The sequence below is a fragment of the Tachyglossus aculeatus genome (genome assembly GCF_015852505.1).
Source record: "Tachyglossus aculeatus isolate mTacAcu1 chromosome 12 unlocalized genomic scaffold, mTacAcu1.pri SUPER_6_unloc_1, whole genome shotgun sequence".
NCBI classification, from domain to species: Eukaryota; Metazoa; Chordata; class Mammalia; order Monotremata; family Tachyglossidae; genus Tachyglossus; species Tachyglossus aculeatus.
This window is the reverse complement of record NW_024044828.1, coordinates 4,057,336-4,076,699: the sequence shown is the minus strand read 5'-3', so window position 1 is coordinate 4,076,699 and position 19,364 is coordinate 4,057,336. Positions and strand designations below refer to the sequence as shown.

The window sequence follows — 19,364 nt, the reverse complement described above, 5'->3', positions numbered from 1 at the left end:
GATGGAGCCCGAATTAAAATCGAGGTCCTTCTTATTCCCAGGCCCGGGCTCTACTCACTAGGCTATGCTGTGTCTCTTGGTTTCTTAGAACCTGAGATTCCTTGGTGCTGGTGTGTTGATTAAAAGAGCTATGAAAGAGCCCTGAGGAAGGAAGGCACGATGAAAATTAAGAAGGTACTCGATGTGAAAAATGACAAGTTAGGAAAGAAAAAAAAAAGACCAATCCCCAGTCCTCCCGATCTCAATTTAAGCTTCACCTGAATCTGAAGCACCACCATGTCTGCATCCAGCACTCTCTTCAAAGGCAACATTTTTTGGGACAGATTAATCTTTCTCTGCTTCTCGGCAATCTTCAGCTTCAGAAACCTGATCTTTTCTTCCAAGGTGTGCACCTCGATGTCTCCGTTTCGGCTCATCATCTCTTGAACGTTGATTTTTTCGTAAAAAATGCATACTTCTTCTTCCCGCTCTATCAGCAGGACACCGCTGTGGGAGATTCCAAGAGACCGACCTGTTGGCTGATGGGGAGCTTCCCTTCCTCTCCCCGCTGCCCACCCCCTACCCCCGCAAAATCTCCTGAACCCAGAATACAAATGGCCATTAGGGAAACATAGAAGACTATGTGCAGTTCTTATAATCGGTGGACGATAAATGCAGTTCTCCAGGAAGCCTTGGTGGGAAAAACCGAATGAGATTTCCGAGCGTGGTCCCCGATGACTGGACTGAACCGTCGCATCGGTGGCCCCGTTTACCTCTCGTTTCGGCTCTGAACGGCTCGCTCGTATTTCTTGCGCAGCTGTACCATCTCCTCCTCAGCCAGCTTGACCATGTTAGAGAGTTTGTTGATGTTGAGCAATTGCTGCTCCCTCTTTTCTTTCATTTCCTGGTGCACCATCATGATCTTGCACACGTCGTTTTGCATGCTCTCTTTGATGGTGACGTTGTTGGCATGTTTCAGCATGCAATTCTGGAGCTTCCTTGAAAAACAATAAAGGTGATGGGATCTGTTTCAATTTTTTTTACAGGAACTTTTTCTGAAACAATGGAAGGATATTGTTTATTTCCCTCGTATACCCTCCAATGAGGGGAGAAAATCTTCACCGAGAAGCCAGACTCATGATATCCAACTATGGGAAGATCTCCCTTGAGCTCTCCCAAGCTCGGCAAATATAAGCACTCAAAAAAATACCACTGACTGCTTAGAGTTTACCTCTAAATGATTTATTTATATTACTGTCTATTGTCCTGTCTAATAATAATTATGGCATTTGTTAAAGGCTTACTATGTGCCAGGAACTGTATTGAGTGCTGGGGGGGATATGCATAAATGGGGTTGGACACAGTCTTTGTCCCGTATGGGGCTCACAGTCTCAATCCCCATTTTACCGATGAGGTAACTGAGGCACAGAGAAGTGAAGTGACTTGCCCAAGGTCACCCAGCAGACAAGCGGTGGAGCTGGGATTAGAACACAGGTCTTCCTGATTCCCAGGCCCGGGCTCTACCCACTAGGCCATGCCGCTTCCCTGACTGAAAGATGGTCTTCAGAGAGGTTAAACTGAAGACACTTGAAACAATCGAGGCCAACCGAGAAGCTGGAAATCCAAATATAATGTTAAGCTGGTGTCAATTTGTCATAGAAAAACATTCTCTGAACGTCAACTAGTTGGTCAAGTCAGCTTGAGCTTGAAACCACCTGTTTTGAGTGGCGTGAGATTCTTCAGCCTCGTCTTCACGCCAACCAAAACAGTTCTTTGGTCATATTTCTGGATAGGATGAAGTCCATTTGAATCTGGACAGCCCTGGGTGGTCTGTGTCTCTCATCTATTAATCAAACAGTGGTATTTACTGAGATTTTACGGCGGGAGAGGACAATGCAATAGCGTTGGTAGACAGGATCCCTGCTCACAAGGAGCTTACAGTCTAGAGGGGGAGACAAAATGAATTAGATACAAGAAATGGCAGAGAATAAGGATCAATTAAGCAATCAATTGCATTTATTGAGGGCTTACTGTATGCAGAGCACTGTAGTAGGCACTTGGGAGACTACAATATGACAGAGTGGGTAGTGTCATAGAGTGTCATAGTGTAGTTTATAGAGGACATGGACATAAAGAGCAGTGCTCAGTGTTTAGAACAGTGCTTGGCACATAGCGCTTAACAAATACCATTATTATTATTGTAATAACTGCAGTGGTGGGCTCCTTTGCCCCTCTGGGTGCCAGTCTGTCAGCCAATCAATCATATTTATCGAGTGCTTACTGTGTGCAGAGCACTGTACTAAGTGCTTGGGGGAGTGCAAAATATAACAATACAACAGACACATTCCCCATCCACAACGAGCTTACTATCTAGAGAGGGAGACCGACATTAATATACATAAATATAAATATTTAGAGTGATGCTAGGGATCTTGAGACCCTCTCCTCACCCTTCTGTTGTCCAGCCGGTAACTGCAGACCAGGGGACAGGAATGGGGGGCAGGAAAGCCCAAGAATGCTGACCAGCAGATGGGTGGGTTGCCTGCAAGGTTCTCAGGCTGGTGTTGCAGTGGGGAGCAGTAATTCAAAGCTCCAGAAACATCACCCCCGACCTCCTGGCATTCTCTCCCCAAGCTTTTGTTTAGTGCTAAATGTGAGGTTTGCCTCCATGTTCAGAGATTGACACTGCCAGCCAAAATCCAACAGCTTGCAGATAAAGCGCCTCATCGGACATCAATCACCTCAGAGTTTCAAGTACAGACATATTCCAAAGGCCCCTCTTTTGTTGGCAGGAGACACAGGATAATTAAAAAGACCTGCTTTAAACTCTTAGTTTCTTCTCCCCTGAGTGATTTACAACAACATGGGCAGAGTCAGCAATAACAGAAAGTGAAACAAGAGCATCAAGAGATTTTTAGAGGTAAAGTATGACAGAAAGTATAACTTTGTAGAGGACAGTCTAATCCCTTATCTTTCTTGGATTAGACAATCCATCATATTTATTAAATCCATACTGTGTGCAGAGTACCAATCTAAGATCTTGGGAGAGTACAAAATAACAGAGCTGACAGACACGTTCCCTGCCCAAAGTCTTACCTTTCTTGGATTACTGCATTGTTTCTCAAAATTTCCAGTTCGTTCACTGACATTTTATATCTCTCTTTTATTTCATTTACTCTCTGGCGAGCAGTATGAAGTAAGTTAACAAATTTGTTTCTCTCATTCCGAACAGTATCGTAGAGTTTAGCAAACTCTTTGAGTCTGGAAAAAACCCAGAGTGTTTGGAGAAGATACAACTAAGCAAAACCATTTACATTTCTCTTTGAGGGGGTTACACTATTGAATTTTACCTCTTATGAATTTCACAATTTTTCTTCTTACACAGCCTGATCTCCAGATCCCTGGATTTGATTTCTTTAGTAATGTTGAAATGTCTTTGCTGAAAAAACGAAGAATGATGGATATTTTGAACGGGACTTGCAAAAAGGCATAGCCCTAAAAATGGTTGTCATTGTGTTCGTTTAACTCACGGTTAATTACCATTGATTGAAGATTATCAATCAATAAGTGATATTTACTGAGTGCTTATTGAATGCCGAGTATTGTACTAAGTGTTTGGGAGACACGTTCCCTGCCCACAACAAGCTAGAGAACTATACTTAGGGAGGCTCGTAATCTATGATAGGTGACTCCTTCCTATTCATTCATTCAGTCGTATTTATTGAGCGCCTACTGTGTGCAGAGCACTATACTAAGCACTTGGAAACTACAATTCAGCAATTCACATCACTATGAATCAGAATAATTACCCAGTTAGGCTTCCAGGTAGCCAGTGTCTATCCAACAGTTGCCCTGACCACTCGTCTTTATTCAGCTATCTTTACAATCAATCAATCAATCGTACTTATTGAGCACTTACTGTGTGCAGAGCATTATACTAAGCGCTTGGGAAGTACAAGTTGGCAACATATACAGTGTTCAATGTGTGCACAGCACTGTACTAAGCACTTGGAAGAGTACGATAACCAAGCTGGGAGACAGATTCCCTCCCCACCACGACCTTCCCGTCTAGAGGGAGAGACAGACATTAATAGAAATAAATATATTACAGATGGGGATATATATACAGATGGGGGCTATGGGAGGAGCAAATAAAAGAAAGAAATAATAATAATAATAATAATAATAATGGTATTTGTTAAGTGCTTACTATGTGCTGTGCACTGTTCTAAGTTCTGGGATAGATACCAGGTTATAAGGTTGTCCCACGTGGGGCTCACAGTCTTAATCCCCATTTTACAGATGAAGTTAAGTGACTTGCCCAAAGTCACACAGCTGACAAGTGGCAGAGCTGGGATTAGAACCCATGACCTCTTGACTCCCAGGCCCGTGCCCTATCCACTAAGCCAGGGCGACGCAGAATTAAAGAAATGACTAAAACATTGATAGGTCGGCAGAAAATTGAGTCTCGAGAATGGTGTTCTGGACTGGACCTGGCCAGAGTGTCCCATGACTAGTTTTACCTGGGCTTTTATGAGGTCTTTAGATTTCTGTTCCCTCTCATCAGCTTTGAGTTGAGTCAGGCGAAGAAGGTTGGCTACCTGCTCCCGAAGGAATTCATGCTCTTTGAAAAGCTTGGCTTCCTCTTCAATGCAGTGTTCTAACAGGTGGGTCTCCACATCTGTTAGGAGTTTCTGGTGGGAAAGAAAGCACCGTGATCATAAGTGATCCTATTAAATGCCCCAGGTCAGCATTGGTATATATAAACATATATAGCTATATGTAGAAATAGATATAGCTATATATTAACATATATAGCTATATATAGAAATAGATATAGCTCTATATAGATATCTTCCTATCTAAAGATCTATCTATATATATACATAGACATCTAGATATCTATCTATATATAGATAGATCTATAGATATACATACACATGTACATATGAATATATGTACACACACATATACACATATGTAAAGGACACCTTTGCACACATATGTGTGTGTGTGTGTGTGTGTATAAAGATCTTCATTTTCAAAGGTGCTACTGATGATAAGATTGTATTAAGGTGTATGCATTTTTGCTGTAAAGACAGACATATGATGAATTCCCCCTGCCACATGGCTTGCATTTCCTAGTAGATTCTTGCTGTGCTATTGGACATATCGCATACGGGGCTTATGACTAGCTTTTCTCTACGTAGTTTTTATTTGAACGGGATGAAAGTAGAACATGTCACAGTAGAAAAGACGGCAGGTGGCATGGAAGGGGGGAAGGGGAGCGGAAGGATTTAAATCCCAGGTGATTCTTTGAAAATTGTGGGGATAGGTGAGGGGGAAAGTGGAAGGGGGGTGAGGAATGGGTGATAGCTGCCCCACACCAAAACCCTGCAGCCCCCTGGCCTGGTGGGGGGACGGGGAAAGAGCTGGAGGGGCAAGACTTTAGGAAGGGTCTCCCCCTGCAACCCCAACCCCAACCCAGAAAGGCCCTTCTGGCTCCTCTGCCATCAACGGTTTATTTTGAGTGTGGGGGCCACCTTTGGAGAGGAACTTTAAGTGGTGAGGCATTACGGGGGGTGGGGCTTTAAGGGAAGAAAAGGAGGGGAGGGAAAAAGGGAATGAAGGAAAAGGGAGGGAATGGAAGAAGGGGGATGAGAGGGAAAGAGAAAGAGAAGGGAGGAAATGGAAAAGGAGGAGATGGGAAGGAGAGGGAAAGTGAAGGGAGAGGAAGAAGAATGTACAAGAGAAAAAGCACTTCCTTCCTCTCCCCCACCTCTGCTCTCATTCTCACTGGGCACCGGGTCCTCCGCCCAGAGATGCCCGCTAGCTTGCCTCATGCCCACCCAAGTCAAGCACCCCAAGGGACCACCCAAACACTGTCACTGTTTGGGGTTCCGGAGTTCCAACACTAGCCTTTCTCCAGTGAGCCCGCAACTGCGCCCACCCCCAGCTTATGATGGGAGGACCCACACAGAGGCACTCAACAAATACAATAATAATAATAACAATGATAGCACTCCATGTTCATGTCATATTATATAATACCTGGATGGTACTTAAGTGAAACCATTTACTTCTTGCAGGTCTCTTCCAGATGAAATTTTTAGAGCCTTTTTTATTGAAAGTTCCAGGGAGCTACTGAGAATTTGAGCACCCACCCACCCACGAGGAGTCCAGGGGCCGAGAAGTTAAGCTACCACCTTGGTTCCCCCGCTGATCCAATTCCCAGTCCAGAGTCAAGTGGGCTAGCTCTGCTACCCTTCCTGTCCAAAATCCGCCCCCCCCACCCCAAAATGAGGGTCCTGTGCTGAGCTTCCTGCCTACGGGGGAAAAAAAAACCCCTATCCTCTCAGAAATTATTCACACCGCGACGATCGTGTCAGCACTTTTTGTATCACCAGTGTACCACGCCAGGGGGTCACGGCTTACTTTCCCTCCTGCACTTGAAAACCAACAAAACATTTCATTGTTTTTCTTTAAAAAAAAATCCCATAGAAACCAGCAGGCGTTCTGAACAAGGAAACATGTTTTTCCTAATGAAAACGGCACTTTACACTGGCTGACTACCAGGAAGCAAGAAGCTAAAGAACATTTTAAAAATGTTTAAATATCACAACAGGTCTCTGTAGAACAACAAGTTACTTCTCATTTACCCGGCCCTGAGACCGGGTGGAACCCACAGCGCTTTCAGTTAAATGAGGAAAAACAATAAAGAGAAGGGGGGGGTTCATTCGCCTGTAAGCTCCTCATTTGACTGTAAGCTCCTTGAGGGCAGGGTCCGTGCTTTTTAACCTCCATTACCCTCTCCCGAGTTCTGACTAGGTGCTCTGCTTAATAAAAGACACTGGTTGATCCATTTACCTGCTGGGCCAGACTCCTCTTCGCTATTTCGACCTCCCTGTGGAGTTCCTTCCTTCGGTCGGCCAGTGACCCGTTGTCTTTAGGCAAACCTTCCATCTGCCGAAAAAACACAGCAAAACAGAAATTCAAAAGCAAAGACCATATGAAGGAAATTGTTAATCCCATTTATTCCACCTCCAAAGAAAGTAAGCATCGTATGGTATGGATAATAACTGCTCAACTTCTCAGTAGCTCCCTGGAACTCGCAATAAAAAAAGCTCTAAAAATTTCATCTGGAACAGACCTGCAAGAAGTAAATGGTTTCACTTAAGTACCATCCAGGTATTATATAATATGACATGAACATGGAGTGCTATCATTGTTATTATTATTATTGTATTTGTTGAGTGCCAAGCACTGTATCAAGTCCTGGGACAGATATGAGATAATCAGTTTGGACAAGGTCCTTATCACACAGCCTAAGAGGGAGAGAGAACAGGTATTGAACCCCCATTATACAGATGAAGAAACTGAGTCCGATAGCAGTTAAGTGACTTGCGCAAGGTTAAACGGCAGGCAAGTGCTGGAACTGGGATTAGAACCCAGTTCTCCTGATTCCCAGGCCCGCACACTTTCCGCTAGGCTGCACTGCTCTTCATTATTCATTCTTTGCTGCTGGTGCTGTTAATTTCTGGGCTAAATATCTGAGACAACATTCTCGGTCCACATTCCCTGAGCTTTCTCATATATGTTTATGGCTACCCTAAAATATCATTAAAACAGAAGACATCTTTCGAAGCTGCCAGAGTTTTTATGTAAATGGTCTTTCGCCAGGAGCCCAAGGCAGAGAATGTGGCTTCCCTAAGTCATCAACTTCCAACTTCAGTACACTTCCTGCCTGCCCACTGCTTTCCTAGAGATTCCCATTTGCCTCTGCACTTCAAGAGGAACCAAGGAATGTTTTCTCCTCTTCGTTTACATGATTCATCTCTTCCTCTGAGGGATTTGAAATGTGCGCTGGATAATTCAGGCCAAACAAAGGCAGCTTTGGGGAATTTTCCAAAGAAATGAGAAAACTGTAGAAATAGTAATATATTCAAAGTGGAAACAACGTGAGGATTTCATTATGGTGCAGATGGATAAACCGGAATTTTAAAATATGTATCTACACTGGCTACTCTGAAGCATACGTGTCCTTTCCCTGTCTTTCCCTTTGCTGTAGACAACTCCACTACCCTCCCTGTCTCAGCAGTCCATAACCTTGGCATTATCTTCCACTCAACTCTCTCATTCAAGACCTCCCTGCTTCCTGTCTCTCCCCACTCCAGTCCATTCTTCACTCAGCTGGCCGGAACATTTTCCTACAAAACCATTCAGTTCATGTCTCCCCACTCCTCAAGTGGTTGTCCATCCATCTCTGAGCCAAATAGAAACTTTACTATCAGTTTTAAAGCACTCAATCACCTTGCCCTCTCCTAACTTACCTCTCTTACCTCTACTCCCTCTCCCTTCTGTGCCCTTAAACACTCCACCCTCGGCTGCACATCACTGATTTACATATCTGTTATTCTTTATATTTACATCTGTCTACCCCTTTAGGGGAGCTCCCCGTGGGTAGAGAAGTTGTCTACCAACTCCAACTACCATTACACTCTGCAAGCATTTAGTACAGTGCTATGCATGCAGCAAGTGTTCAATGAACACCACTGATCGATTGCTATGCAATATATCAACAAATCCTGTCAGTTATACCTTCACAACATCTCTAAAATCTGCCCTGTCCTCTCCATCCAAAACTGCCACCACGTTAATCCAGCACTTACCCTATCCCGCCTTGACTACTGCATCAGTCTCTCCTCTCTCCAGTCCATACTTCCCTCTACTGCCCGGATCATTTTTGCTAAAAAACAAACAAACATGCAGCCCATGTTTCCCTACTCCCCAAGAATAGTTGCTCAGTCACCTCCGCATCAAACAGGGACTCCTTACCATCGGCTTTAAAATCCTCAATCATTAACTTACTGATCTTCTCCAACCCTGCCCGCACACTTGGCTCCTCTATTGCCAACCTACTCACCGTACTTCGATCTCATCTACCTCGCCCCGACCCTTTGCCCACATCCTGCCTCTGGCCGGAAATTCCCTCTCCTTTTCTATCTGACAGACCGTCACTTTCCCTACTTTCAAAGCCGTATTAAAATAGGCCTTCATCAACTAAGTTCTCATTTTCCAGACTCCCTGTGTCACACATGCAATTAGATCTGTACCCTTTAAGCACTCGATATTCACCACCCCCTCAGCCCTACAGCACTCATGAACATATCTGTGATTTATTTTAAAATCTGTCTCTCCCCTCTAAACCGTAAGCTCCTTGTGGGAAGGGGACGTTTCTACCAACTCTGTTTTACCATAGTCTCCTAAGTGCTTAGACCAGTGCTCTGCAACACAGTATTTAATAAATACCACTGACTGAGGGATTGATTTTCTGATATCACTCTGAGACTTTAGAGACAAGCGATGCAGAGATGCCTAGCTAAATAATCGCAAAATATGACAAATGTGCCTTTTCTGAAGAACTTTTTCTGGGTCCCGCTTCCCCTTGATAATCCTAGGGCACATGAATTTGGAAAAAGGCAAACTGGTGCCGTCTCTAGCATTAAAAACCAGGAATATGGAATGTGCTGATTCAGTAGAATGTGCACGTAAACTGTTTCAGAAAGTCTATGTTTCCAGAACTGCCATCCGGTTTGAGCATTTCCATGACTGATAAATAGCATGGCCTAGTTGAAAGAGCACTACTGTACTCTCCCAAGTGCTTAGTATAGTGCTCTGCACCCAGTAAGTGCTCAATAAACATGACTGACTGACTACTGAGAGTCAGGAGACCTAAACTCTAATCCCAGGTCTTCCTGCTGTGTGACCTTGGACAATCACATCCATGTGCCTCAGTTTCCTCAACTATAAAATGAAAATCAAAAACCTTTGTACACGGTGAACCCTTTGTATGTCTGGGACTGTGTGTGATGTGACTGTACCTATCCCAGCCCTTAGCACAGTGCTTGGCATATAGTAAACACCTAACAAATACCGACATTTTTAAGTGTGTGCTGATTAAGCCTGATTCTCTCCTCTAAAAAGGGGTTGCTGACTTGCCCTGAGATTTTCCTTTCTGCCTGAGGGTTATAAAAGACTAGCAACTAGGAGCCCCCCTTCTTTGGTCCTGTTCTGACAGCACATGCAAGTGGAGTCTGCCGCCTTGTGTGGAGCAGACATTGTACTCTCCCAAGTGCTTAGTACAGTGCTCAGCACAATACAATCGATCGATTGATTATTGTGCTGGGATGCACGGGTGCTGCTCTGATCCCTCTTAAAATGTATCTTGAACATGCCTTAGTCACAAGGGCAAAGTTAACATTCCCCACCCACTGACCCAAAGCTAACTAGCCCCTTGGTTCTTTAATTATAACATTTTACAGTATTTTGCCAGTGTGTTTAGTATATGCTGAATTCACCCTGACGTTTATACAGTAGGAAGCCTCTCTCTCCTTTCAGTCAGGGAAGTCCTGATGTGGAAGGAGATGGATGGAATCATTTCCAACATCTTCTTTTCCTTTTGCTCATCTCTTACCCCGCTCAAACCTTTTCTCTTTTCACTCAGTCCCTTTCTGAGAAGTATCTTGACTCTCAGACTAAATTTGCGCTCCTTTCTGTGTCACCTATGCCCTTGGGTCTGAACCCTTTAAAGCCCTTTGATATTCACCCCCACCCCAGCCCCACGCACTTAGGTAAATATCCTTATATTCTGTCTTCTGTCTCTCTCCCCAACTACACTGTCAGCTCCTTGGGGGCAGAGATTGTGTCTACCACCTCTACTGCATTGAATTCTTCCAAGTGCTCAGTTCAATGCTCTGCATAGAGTAAGTGCTCAATAAATTGAGAGGCAACATGGTCTAACGGCTAGAGCCTGGGCCGGGAGTCAGAAGGACCTGGGTTCTAATCGCAGCTCCGCCACATGACCCTGGGCAAGCCACTTCACTTCGCTGGGCCTCTGTTATGCCATCAATAAAATGGGGATTAAGAGTGTGAGCCCCATGTGGGAAAGGGACTGTGTCCAACCTGATTAGCTTGAATCTACCGTCTGGCATATAGTAAGCACCTAACAAATACCATAAAAAATATGATTGATTGATTGATTGACTGATGGGCTGCACTGCTCCTAGGCCGAACCCTTGGCCATTATAAGGAGCCCACAGTGCTAATGCTCATATTATTTACAGGCCACAGATTGCAATGGAAAATAATAGGTATAGGCACCTTGTATTATTGATATAAAAGTTTTTAGTTTTTCTATTTTTTTTCTGAAAATCCTCTTCGTCTCTCCCCTCCAACCACTTGCCAAATTTGCTACTTGAGACTAGGATCTTGAGGGCCTAAGGGAAATCCAGCCCCGTTTAGAGAAGCCCATAAGGAAGCTGCATGGCATTATGGTTAAGTCCCTGGATAAACCTGGAATCTTCTGACCAACAGAGAAGGGAAGGTCTTTCTACCCCTCAGATCTGGGGGCAAAGGACTGGATCTTCTGGATCTTTAGACAGAGAATTAAACTTATGATTCTCCTCTAAACTGCAAGCTTGTTGTATGCAGGGATTATGTTTACCAAATTTTTTGTACCGTACTTTCCCAAGTGCTTATTACAGTATACGGCACAAGGTTAGCCCTCAATAAATATGACTGACTGATTTATTCCCCACTTCCGCAAATGAGGGAGGCGTTGGAAAAAAAGGATAGGGATTGTTGGGCTTGAGAAGGAAAGACTGAGGGTCAACTCAATAAACTGTTTTCAAACGTTTGAAGAATTTTCATGAAATGGTGCTGGCTAATTTTTTCTCCCACCCACGGAGGCCTGTCCATGAGGCTTACATTACAGAAAAAAAAAAAGCAAAAAAAACCTCCAGTAGGGCATAAGGCATATGGTTCGGGCCTGGTTTTGGGGGGCGGCAAATCAAGAGACCTATCAGGGCCTTTTCAAGGTATTACTGCCACTCTCAATCAATCAATGGTATTTTTGGGGAGCTTACTCTGTGCAGAGCACTGTACTGAGGAATTGGGAGAGCACAACACAACAGAATTAGCAGACACATTCCCTGCCCATAACGAGTTTACAGTCTAGAGGGGGAGATGGACATCAATATGAATAAGTAACATATAATTTAAAGATATGTACGTAGGCACTTTTCAGCCTCTTCCAGCCTCTGGGGATGCCAGGTGACTGGGGGGAGGATGCTGGGACTCAACCACCCAGCTCCTGAGTTGCAGCTGGGGTATCACTCGCTCAGACGGGACAGTGGGTGAGCCTCCTGCAGAAAATCCCGCCCTATGCTATCTTCCTCCTGACCTCTCCTCCGCAGCTAGGCAAAGAAAACGCTGTTGGCAGCCGGACGCGCCAAGAAATTCCAATTCAACTTCAATCAATGTGAAAATGATCTGCATAACAAAAGCCACAGACTAAAACATTGCATTGCAGAGCTGCAAGAGTCAACATTCTTCGACAATACATGAAGCGGGGGAAGTGGGTTTAGGGATGCACCTTCCTCCGTGAACATCAAAATGTTTACACTTGCACAATATGAGGTTTTGTTTCACTTAGAAATGTATGTCAAATATTGAGTGAATAAGCATTTTCCGAAGAGAACTTAAAGCACACTTCCTATTCTCCTTCCCTCCGCCTCCCCCCACCCAAAATATGAAAGGGCCAGCAAAACTAAACCCTCCATCCTTGTTCGAAGAGAAACGACTGGCTGAGTTTCCATGGAACAGAACCAGAATATGTTTGACATAGAAGCCTGGATCTCTGATTCTTAACTGCAAACTTCCCATCCCTGTTTTCCATCAGGGATTGGGGACTGCAGTGTTGCCAATATAAATACTTTGGCTGAGAGCTGTCAGTTTGAAGTCATACCGATGGGATGCTTTTAGCTATGTGACGGCGGACTGAGAAGCAGCCTGGCCTACTGGACCATCTTACCGCCTTCCCTTCCCCACAGCACCTGTATATATGTATATATGTTTGTACATACTTATTACTCTATTTATTTATTTATTTTACTGGTACATATCTATTCTATTTATTTTATTGTGTTAGTATGTTTGGTTTTGTTGTCTGTCTCCCCCTTTTAGACTGTGAGCCCACTGTTGGGTAGGGACTGTCTCTATATGTTGCCAACTTGTACTTCCCAAGCGCTTAGTACAGTGCTCTGCACACAGTAAGCGCTCAATAAATACAATTGATTGATTGATTGATTGATTGATTGACCTGAGAGTCAGAAGGACCTGGGTTCTAATCCCAAGCTCCACTGCTTGTCTGCTGTGTGCTCTTGGGCAAGTCACTTAATTTCTCTGTACCTCATCTGTAAAATCTGGATTAATAATAATAATTCTGGTGTTTGTTAAGCGCTTACTGTGTGCCAGGTACTGTACTAAGCGCTGGGGTGGTTACGTACAAATTGGGTTGGACACAGTCTCTGTCCCATGTGGGGTTTACAGTCGTAATCCCCATTTTACAGATGAGGGAACTGAGGCACAGAGAAGTGAAGCAACTTGCCCAAGGTCATAGAGCAGACAAGTGGCAGAGGCAGGATTGGAACTCACAGCCTTCTGACTCCCAGGTCTGTGCTCTATCCACTAGGCCATGCTGTTTCCCAATTAATAATAATAATAATAATAATGGCATTATTACGTGCAAAGCACTGTTCTAAGCGCTGGGGAGGTAACAGAGTGATCAGGGTGATCCCACGGGGGGCTCACAGTCTTAATCCCCATTTTACAGATGAGGTAACTGAGGCACAGGGAAGTTAAGTGACTTGCCCAAAGTCACACAGCTGACAATTGGCGGAGCCGGAATTTGAACCCATGACCTCTGACTCCAAAGTCCATGCTCTTTCCACTGAGTCACGCTGCTTCCCCAATTAAGCCTAAGACTGTGAGCCCCTCGTAGGACAGAGATGGTGTCCAGCCTGATGAGCTTGTATTGACCCCGGTGCTTAGAACAGCGCTTGGCACATAGTAAATGCTTAACAAATAAGGATTTTTGGGTTTTTTTTAAAGCACCAACTGGCTTGGGCTTCTATTTGTCAGGTGGTTCCCAAAGGGGCCTGCCACTCTGTCCTGTCCTCTGGGGACCCATTTAGGGCTCTTAGCGTCACTCCCAGGGAGAGTCAAGGCCGGAGGTTGGAAAAGTCTGCAATTCTGTCAGTCGACAGTTGTGCGGGATCTGGGCTGCCTTGGACCCTGACACCTGCTTTCAATGAGGTGGACAACAGGTAGCCTATTTTTTTTTTTAATGTGCCATGCACAGTTTTAAGCACTGGGGTAGATACAGGTTAATCAGGTTGGACACCGTCCCTATCCCACATGGGGCTCACGGTTTAAGAAGGAGAGGGGAAACGAATCCCTCAGGAAACTGTGAAGTGACTTGTCCAAGGTCACAGAGCAGCCAAGAGGCAGGGCCGGGGTTCGAACCCAGGTCCTGTGACTCCTAGTCCCGTGTTCTTGCCACTAGAGAAGGAGCGTGGCTCAGGGGAAAGAGCGCGGGCTTTGGAGTCAGAGGTCATGGGTTCGAATCCCGGCTCTGCCACATGTCTGTTGTGTGACCTTGGGCAAGTCACTTAACTTCTCTGAGCCTCAGTTACCTCATCTGTAAAATGGGGATTAAGACTGTGAGCCCCACGTGGGACAGCTTAATCACCTTGTATCCCCCCGAGCGCTTAGAACAGTGCTTTGCACGTAGTAAGCGCTTAACGAATGCCATCATCATCATCACTAGGCCACGCTACTTCCCAGAACACCCGTGTTCCCTCCCATTGGCAAGACAGAGGGCTTCCTGTCCTCATTATGCAGTTCTGAGAACTTGATGAAATATCTATTCCTAGATCTCCTTGAACACAGTGGTTTTGTGCCCTATTTTTTACAGTATTTGTTAATTGCTTACTATGTGCCGGGCACTGTCCTAAGCGCTGGGGCGGACATAAGCTAATCAGGTTGGACACAGTCCGTGTCCCAAATCGGACTCACGGTCTTAACTGCATTTTACAGCTGAGGTAACTGAGGTTCAGAGTGACTTGCCTAGGATCACAGAGCAGACAGGATTAGAACCCAAGCCCTTGCGAATCCCAGGCCCGTGCTCTAGCCACTAGCCCACCCTTCTCGCAGAAGCAGCTGACTAGGCAAAGCAGGCCAGTGTTTGCTAAGAACACTAAGATGTTTCCAGACTCACTGCATTCTGAAGTGTGTGTGTGTTTTTCTTTCATCCTACCTATTGTAGATTTGTTCAGTGACCGGAGTGTTTTATTTGTGTAATTCCTTGTGACTCATCCTGTTTCCCTACTGCATGCGGAACTTCCTATGAGAACAGAAGGATATCTTGGGAGTAAGAGCTTTTTATTGGTGGGGAGTGAAATCTAATCCGCTCCCCCAGAGCAGAAACCAGCTTGGAGCCCCCTAGTTAGGAAGCCAGTTGAAGACCAAGGACTGTAACTCCCTCCTGGGTATTTTTTCCCAGGACTTACTCCAGTGCTCCGCACATAGCAAGCACTTAAATAAATACCATTACTACTATGTAAGCTATTTATGGGCAGGGAATGTGTCTACCAATTCTCTATCATGCTCTTTCCACTAGACTGCGCTTGACTCATCATCATCATCATCAATCGTATTTATTGAGCGCTTACTATGTGCAGAGCACTGTACTAAGCGCTTGGGAAGTACAGTACAGACTCCTTAGACTGTGAGCCCTGTGTGAGACCGGGATTATACCTCAACTGAAGATCTGGTATCTTCTTTTAGACTGTGAACCCACTGTTGGGTAGGAACTGTCTCTATATGTTGCCAACTTGCACTTCCCAAGCGCTTAGTACAGTGCTCTGCACACAGTAAGTGCTCAATAAATACGACTGATTGATTCCCCAGTGCTTAGAACGGTGCTTGACACATATTAAGCACTTAACATATTCCAAAGTTAGTATGATCATTAATGATATTCACTGAGTGCTTATTGTGTGCAGAGCAGTCGGTCTTTCGGTCAACCACTGTGTGCAGAACACTGTACTCAGACTTGGGAAGCAGCTTAGCGTAATGGATAGAGCACAGGCCTTGGGGTCAGAAAGTCATGGGTTCTAATCCCGGTTCCATCACTGTTCTGCTATGTACCCTTGGGCAAGTCACTTCACTTCCCTGGGCCTCACTTACCTCATCTGTAAAATGAGGATTAAGACCGTGAGCCCTATATGGGACATTTGCTTGTATCCACCCCGGCACTTAGTTCAGTGAGTGGCACATAGTAAGCGCTTAACAAATACCATAATTATTATTGTTATTATTATTACAATATAACAGTGTAACAGACAAATTCCCTGCCAAAACGAGCTTACAGTGTAGAGGGGGACACTGGCATTAAAAGACATAAATAATTACTGTTAGGATTATTACTCCTACCTCCAAACAGAGCCGTTGATGCATCACTTGGGTGAGATCCAGGGAATCATGAGCGACTTTCAGCAGGAGCTCCACCTTCTTCAGATTGCGCAAATCTCGCTCTTTCTCCCTCTGCTTTCGTGTCAACTCATCGTGCGCGTTCTGCTTGTCGATCTGGCAGTTGCGTAAGTTGAGGTCCAAATAACCCCTGCACGAGGTAATTGAAGAAAGTCACGAAAAGGATCCCGTTACCGCTCCGTGTAAGCAGAAGTGCCCATTTGAGGCTGCTCTTGAAGAGACCACTACGGCGAACTGGATTGAAGTGGCTGGCCTCTTTCCACAAAGATTCTATTCCAGGAGAGTTAGCAATGGGTTGGCTCCGTGTAGTATAGAATTCCAAGCATGGATATTTTCCTCCATCCCCAGAGTTTTGAAAACATTACGCTGGGGTGAGGCCTTTCTGTTCTGTAAGTTGGGTTGCTGATCTCCTACTACAACCCAGCCCGCACATTTCGCTCCACTGACGCCAACCTATTCACTGTATCTCCGTCTCATCGGTCTTGCCATCGGCCCCTTGTCCATGACTTCCTGGTGACCTGGAACTCCCTCCTTCTTCGTATCCAACAATACACTACTCTTTCCATCTTCGAAGCTCCACTAAAATCACATTTCCTCCAAGAGGCCTTCCCTGACTAAGCCCTCACTTCCACAATTTGTTCTCCTCTCTGCATCTCCTATGCACATGGCCCATAAGTCCTTAATTATTAGTATTATGGTATTTGTTAACCACTTACTACATGCCAAACACTGTTCTGAGCAGTGGGATAGGTACAAGTTAATCAGGTTGGACACAGTCCCTGTCCCACACGGAGCTCACACTCTTCAATTCAAGTTACCTCATTTTACAGATGGGGTAACTGAGGCCCAGAGAAGTGAAGTGTCTTGCCCAAGGTCACACAGTAGAAATGCGGTGGAGCCGGGATTAGAACCCAGGTCTTTCTGACTCTCAGGCCCATGCTCTATCCATTAAGCCATGCTGCTTCTCTTGATATTCATCTCACAACCAGCACCACAACCTTTATTTTCATATCCATCACTGATTTATTTTTGTGTCTGTCTCCCAATTTCAACAGAAATCCCCTTGTGGTCAGGGATTGTGTCTATCTACTGTATTGTGCTCTCCCATGTGCTTAGTACAGTGGTCTGTAAGCGCTCAATAAATGCCACTGATTGATGAGAACCTACTGTATCTCATTTCCCAAACTAGTCCCAACACCTTATAAAGAGTCACCTGACAGCATGACTAGCAATATTGTTTCTCTGCCATTTCTTAACCTTCGTTTGGTAAAACTGATCACATAGAGGTAAGGAATGAAAGTGGTCTATAAGAACCCACTCTGAGGCCCTAGTGCCTTACAAGTAGCTTATTTAGAGAAAATCCCTGTCCTTCCCTTACCTCCACCTGAAATAACATGGTCTAGTGGAAAGAGCACAGACCAGGATTCTAATCCCAGCCCTGCCACTTACTTGCTGTGTGTCCTTGGGCAACTCATTTAACTGCTCCATGCCTCAGTTTCTTCATTCTTCCCACTAAGAATGGGAGCCCCGGTGGGTCAGGCCAGAGATTGTATCTGACCTGATGAAGTTGTTTATTCAGCAGAGTGCTTGGAACATAACAACAGCTTAATAAATATCACAATTATTATTATTGTTATTTGGCTCCAGGCTTGGACTTGAAATAAGATTTATATTTTAAGGACTTGAACGTACAAGGATGCTTAGTAATGCGCTTTGCACATAGTAAGCGCTTAACAAATACCGTAACTACTATCTATTTTAAGATGGGTCGAAGGTTTTGATATTACAAAGGTAGACTATACAAAGAAATGTCAGGAATACAAATTTCAGTACATTTCGATTAATAATATGATTGCAAGTAAACAGTGGAGCAAGTAAGTACACAGGGGAGAGATGTAGCTGAGCCTTTGTGCACGATGGAAGAACTGTGTGGAAGCCATTTCAAAAGTATGTTTTGAATGCTCATAAAAAAAGGACACAGGACATGGGAACCTTTAGAATATGAGACATATATATTTGCTCTATGACCTCGGGCAAGTCAGTTCACTTCTCTGTGCCTCAGTTTCCTCACCTGTAAAATGGGGATTAAGACTGTGAGCACCATGTGGGACATGGACTGTCCAACCCAATTTGCTTGTATCTACCCCAGAGCTTAGTACAGTGCCTGGCACATGTTAAGAGTTTAACAAATTCCATTAATATATGTATGTGTTTGTATTATGTCTGTGTGCATGTACATAAATACATGTACATACATATATATCTCTATATATCTCTATAAACTCACCTTTCACTTAATGACGTGGCTTCATTCTCCTTGTTCAATTCCAGTAACTTTTTCAGTTGGTTGAATTCTCGCTCTTTGCTGTCAAGTAAGGCTCGCTTTCCTTCTACTTCTTTGATTACATCTTCTTTTTCTTCCAATACTTTATTAGTTTTATTTTCCACTTTCCTAAGGGCAACACTTAATTCTTGGACCTGATCTTCAAGTACTTTTCTTTTCTTCTCAGTTTCTCTGCAGACAAAATTTCAAAGTCAATCAGTTTCTCTTGGTAGTAAAATTAGTCCCTTCAGTGGAGGCATTCTGCTTCCACTGAGGTGGAAAAGTTGGAGTTCCCTCTACTCCCTGCATTTTCACTTTGCACCCCGACCTCTGTTCAAGTTAATGGAAATGTTTCGAATAGGAGACTGTAAGCTCTCTGTGGGCAGGGAACGTTTCTACCAACTCCGCTGCACTCCCTATTGCTTAGTACAGTGCTCAGCACACAGTACGCTCCCACTAAATACCACTGATGGATTGATGGATCAAGGATATTTATGACGTCTGAAATGGGAAGAAATCTCAATTCAGCATATTAATATTGATATGCTTTAGAAGCTACTCAAGATTGTAAACTCACTGCGGGCAGGGAATGTGTTATATTGTACTTTCCCAAGTGTTGAGAACAGTGCTCTGCACACAGTAAGCGCTCAATAAATACAATTGACAGACT

At 44.4% G+C, this 19,364-nt stretch overlaps 1 protein-coding gene across 1 annotated transcript in view; it reads right to left on the bottom strand.

The window, feature by feature from the left end:
• Nucleotides 1-19,364, bottom strand: part of CCDC146 (coiled-coil domain containing 146) — an 88,539-nt gene that overhangs the window by 15,705 nt on the left and 53,470 nt on the right. Inside the window, exons 8-15 of the mRNA XM_038741178.1 lie at nucleotides 18,659-18,886; nucleotides 16,315-16,501; nucleotides 6,847-6,942; nucleotides 4,503-4,673; nucleotides 3,330-3,418; nucleotides 3,076-3,240; nucleotides 753-977; nucleotides 258-486 (exon numbers count right to left, since the gene is read on the bottom strand). Coding sequence (XP_038597106.1) covers nucleotides 258-486; nucleotides 753-977; nucleotides 3,076-3,240; nucleotides 3,330-3,418; nucleotides 4,503-4,673; nucleotides 6,847-6,942; nucleotides 16,315-16,501; nucleotides 18,659-18,886 — 1,390 coding nt within the window. The remainder of the gene's footprint in view (nucleotides 1-257; nucleotides 487-752; nucleotides 978-3,075; nucleotides 3,241-3,329; nucleotides 3,419-4,502; nucleotides 4,674-6,846; nucleotides 6,943-16,314; nucleotides 16,502-18,658; nucleotides 18,887-19,364) is intronic.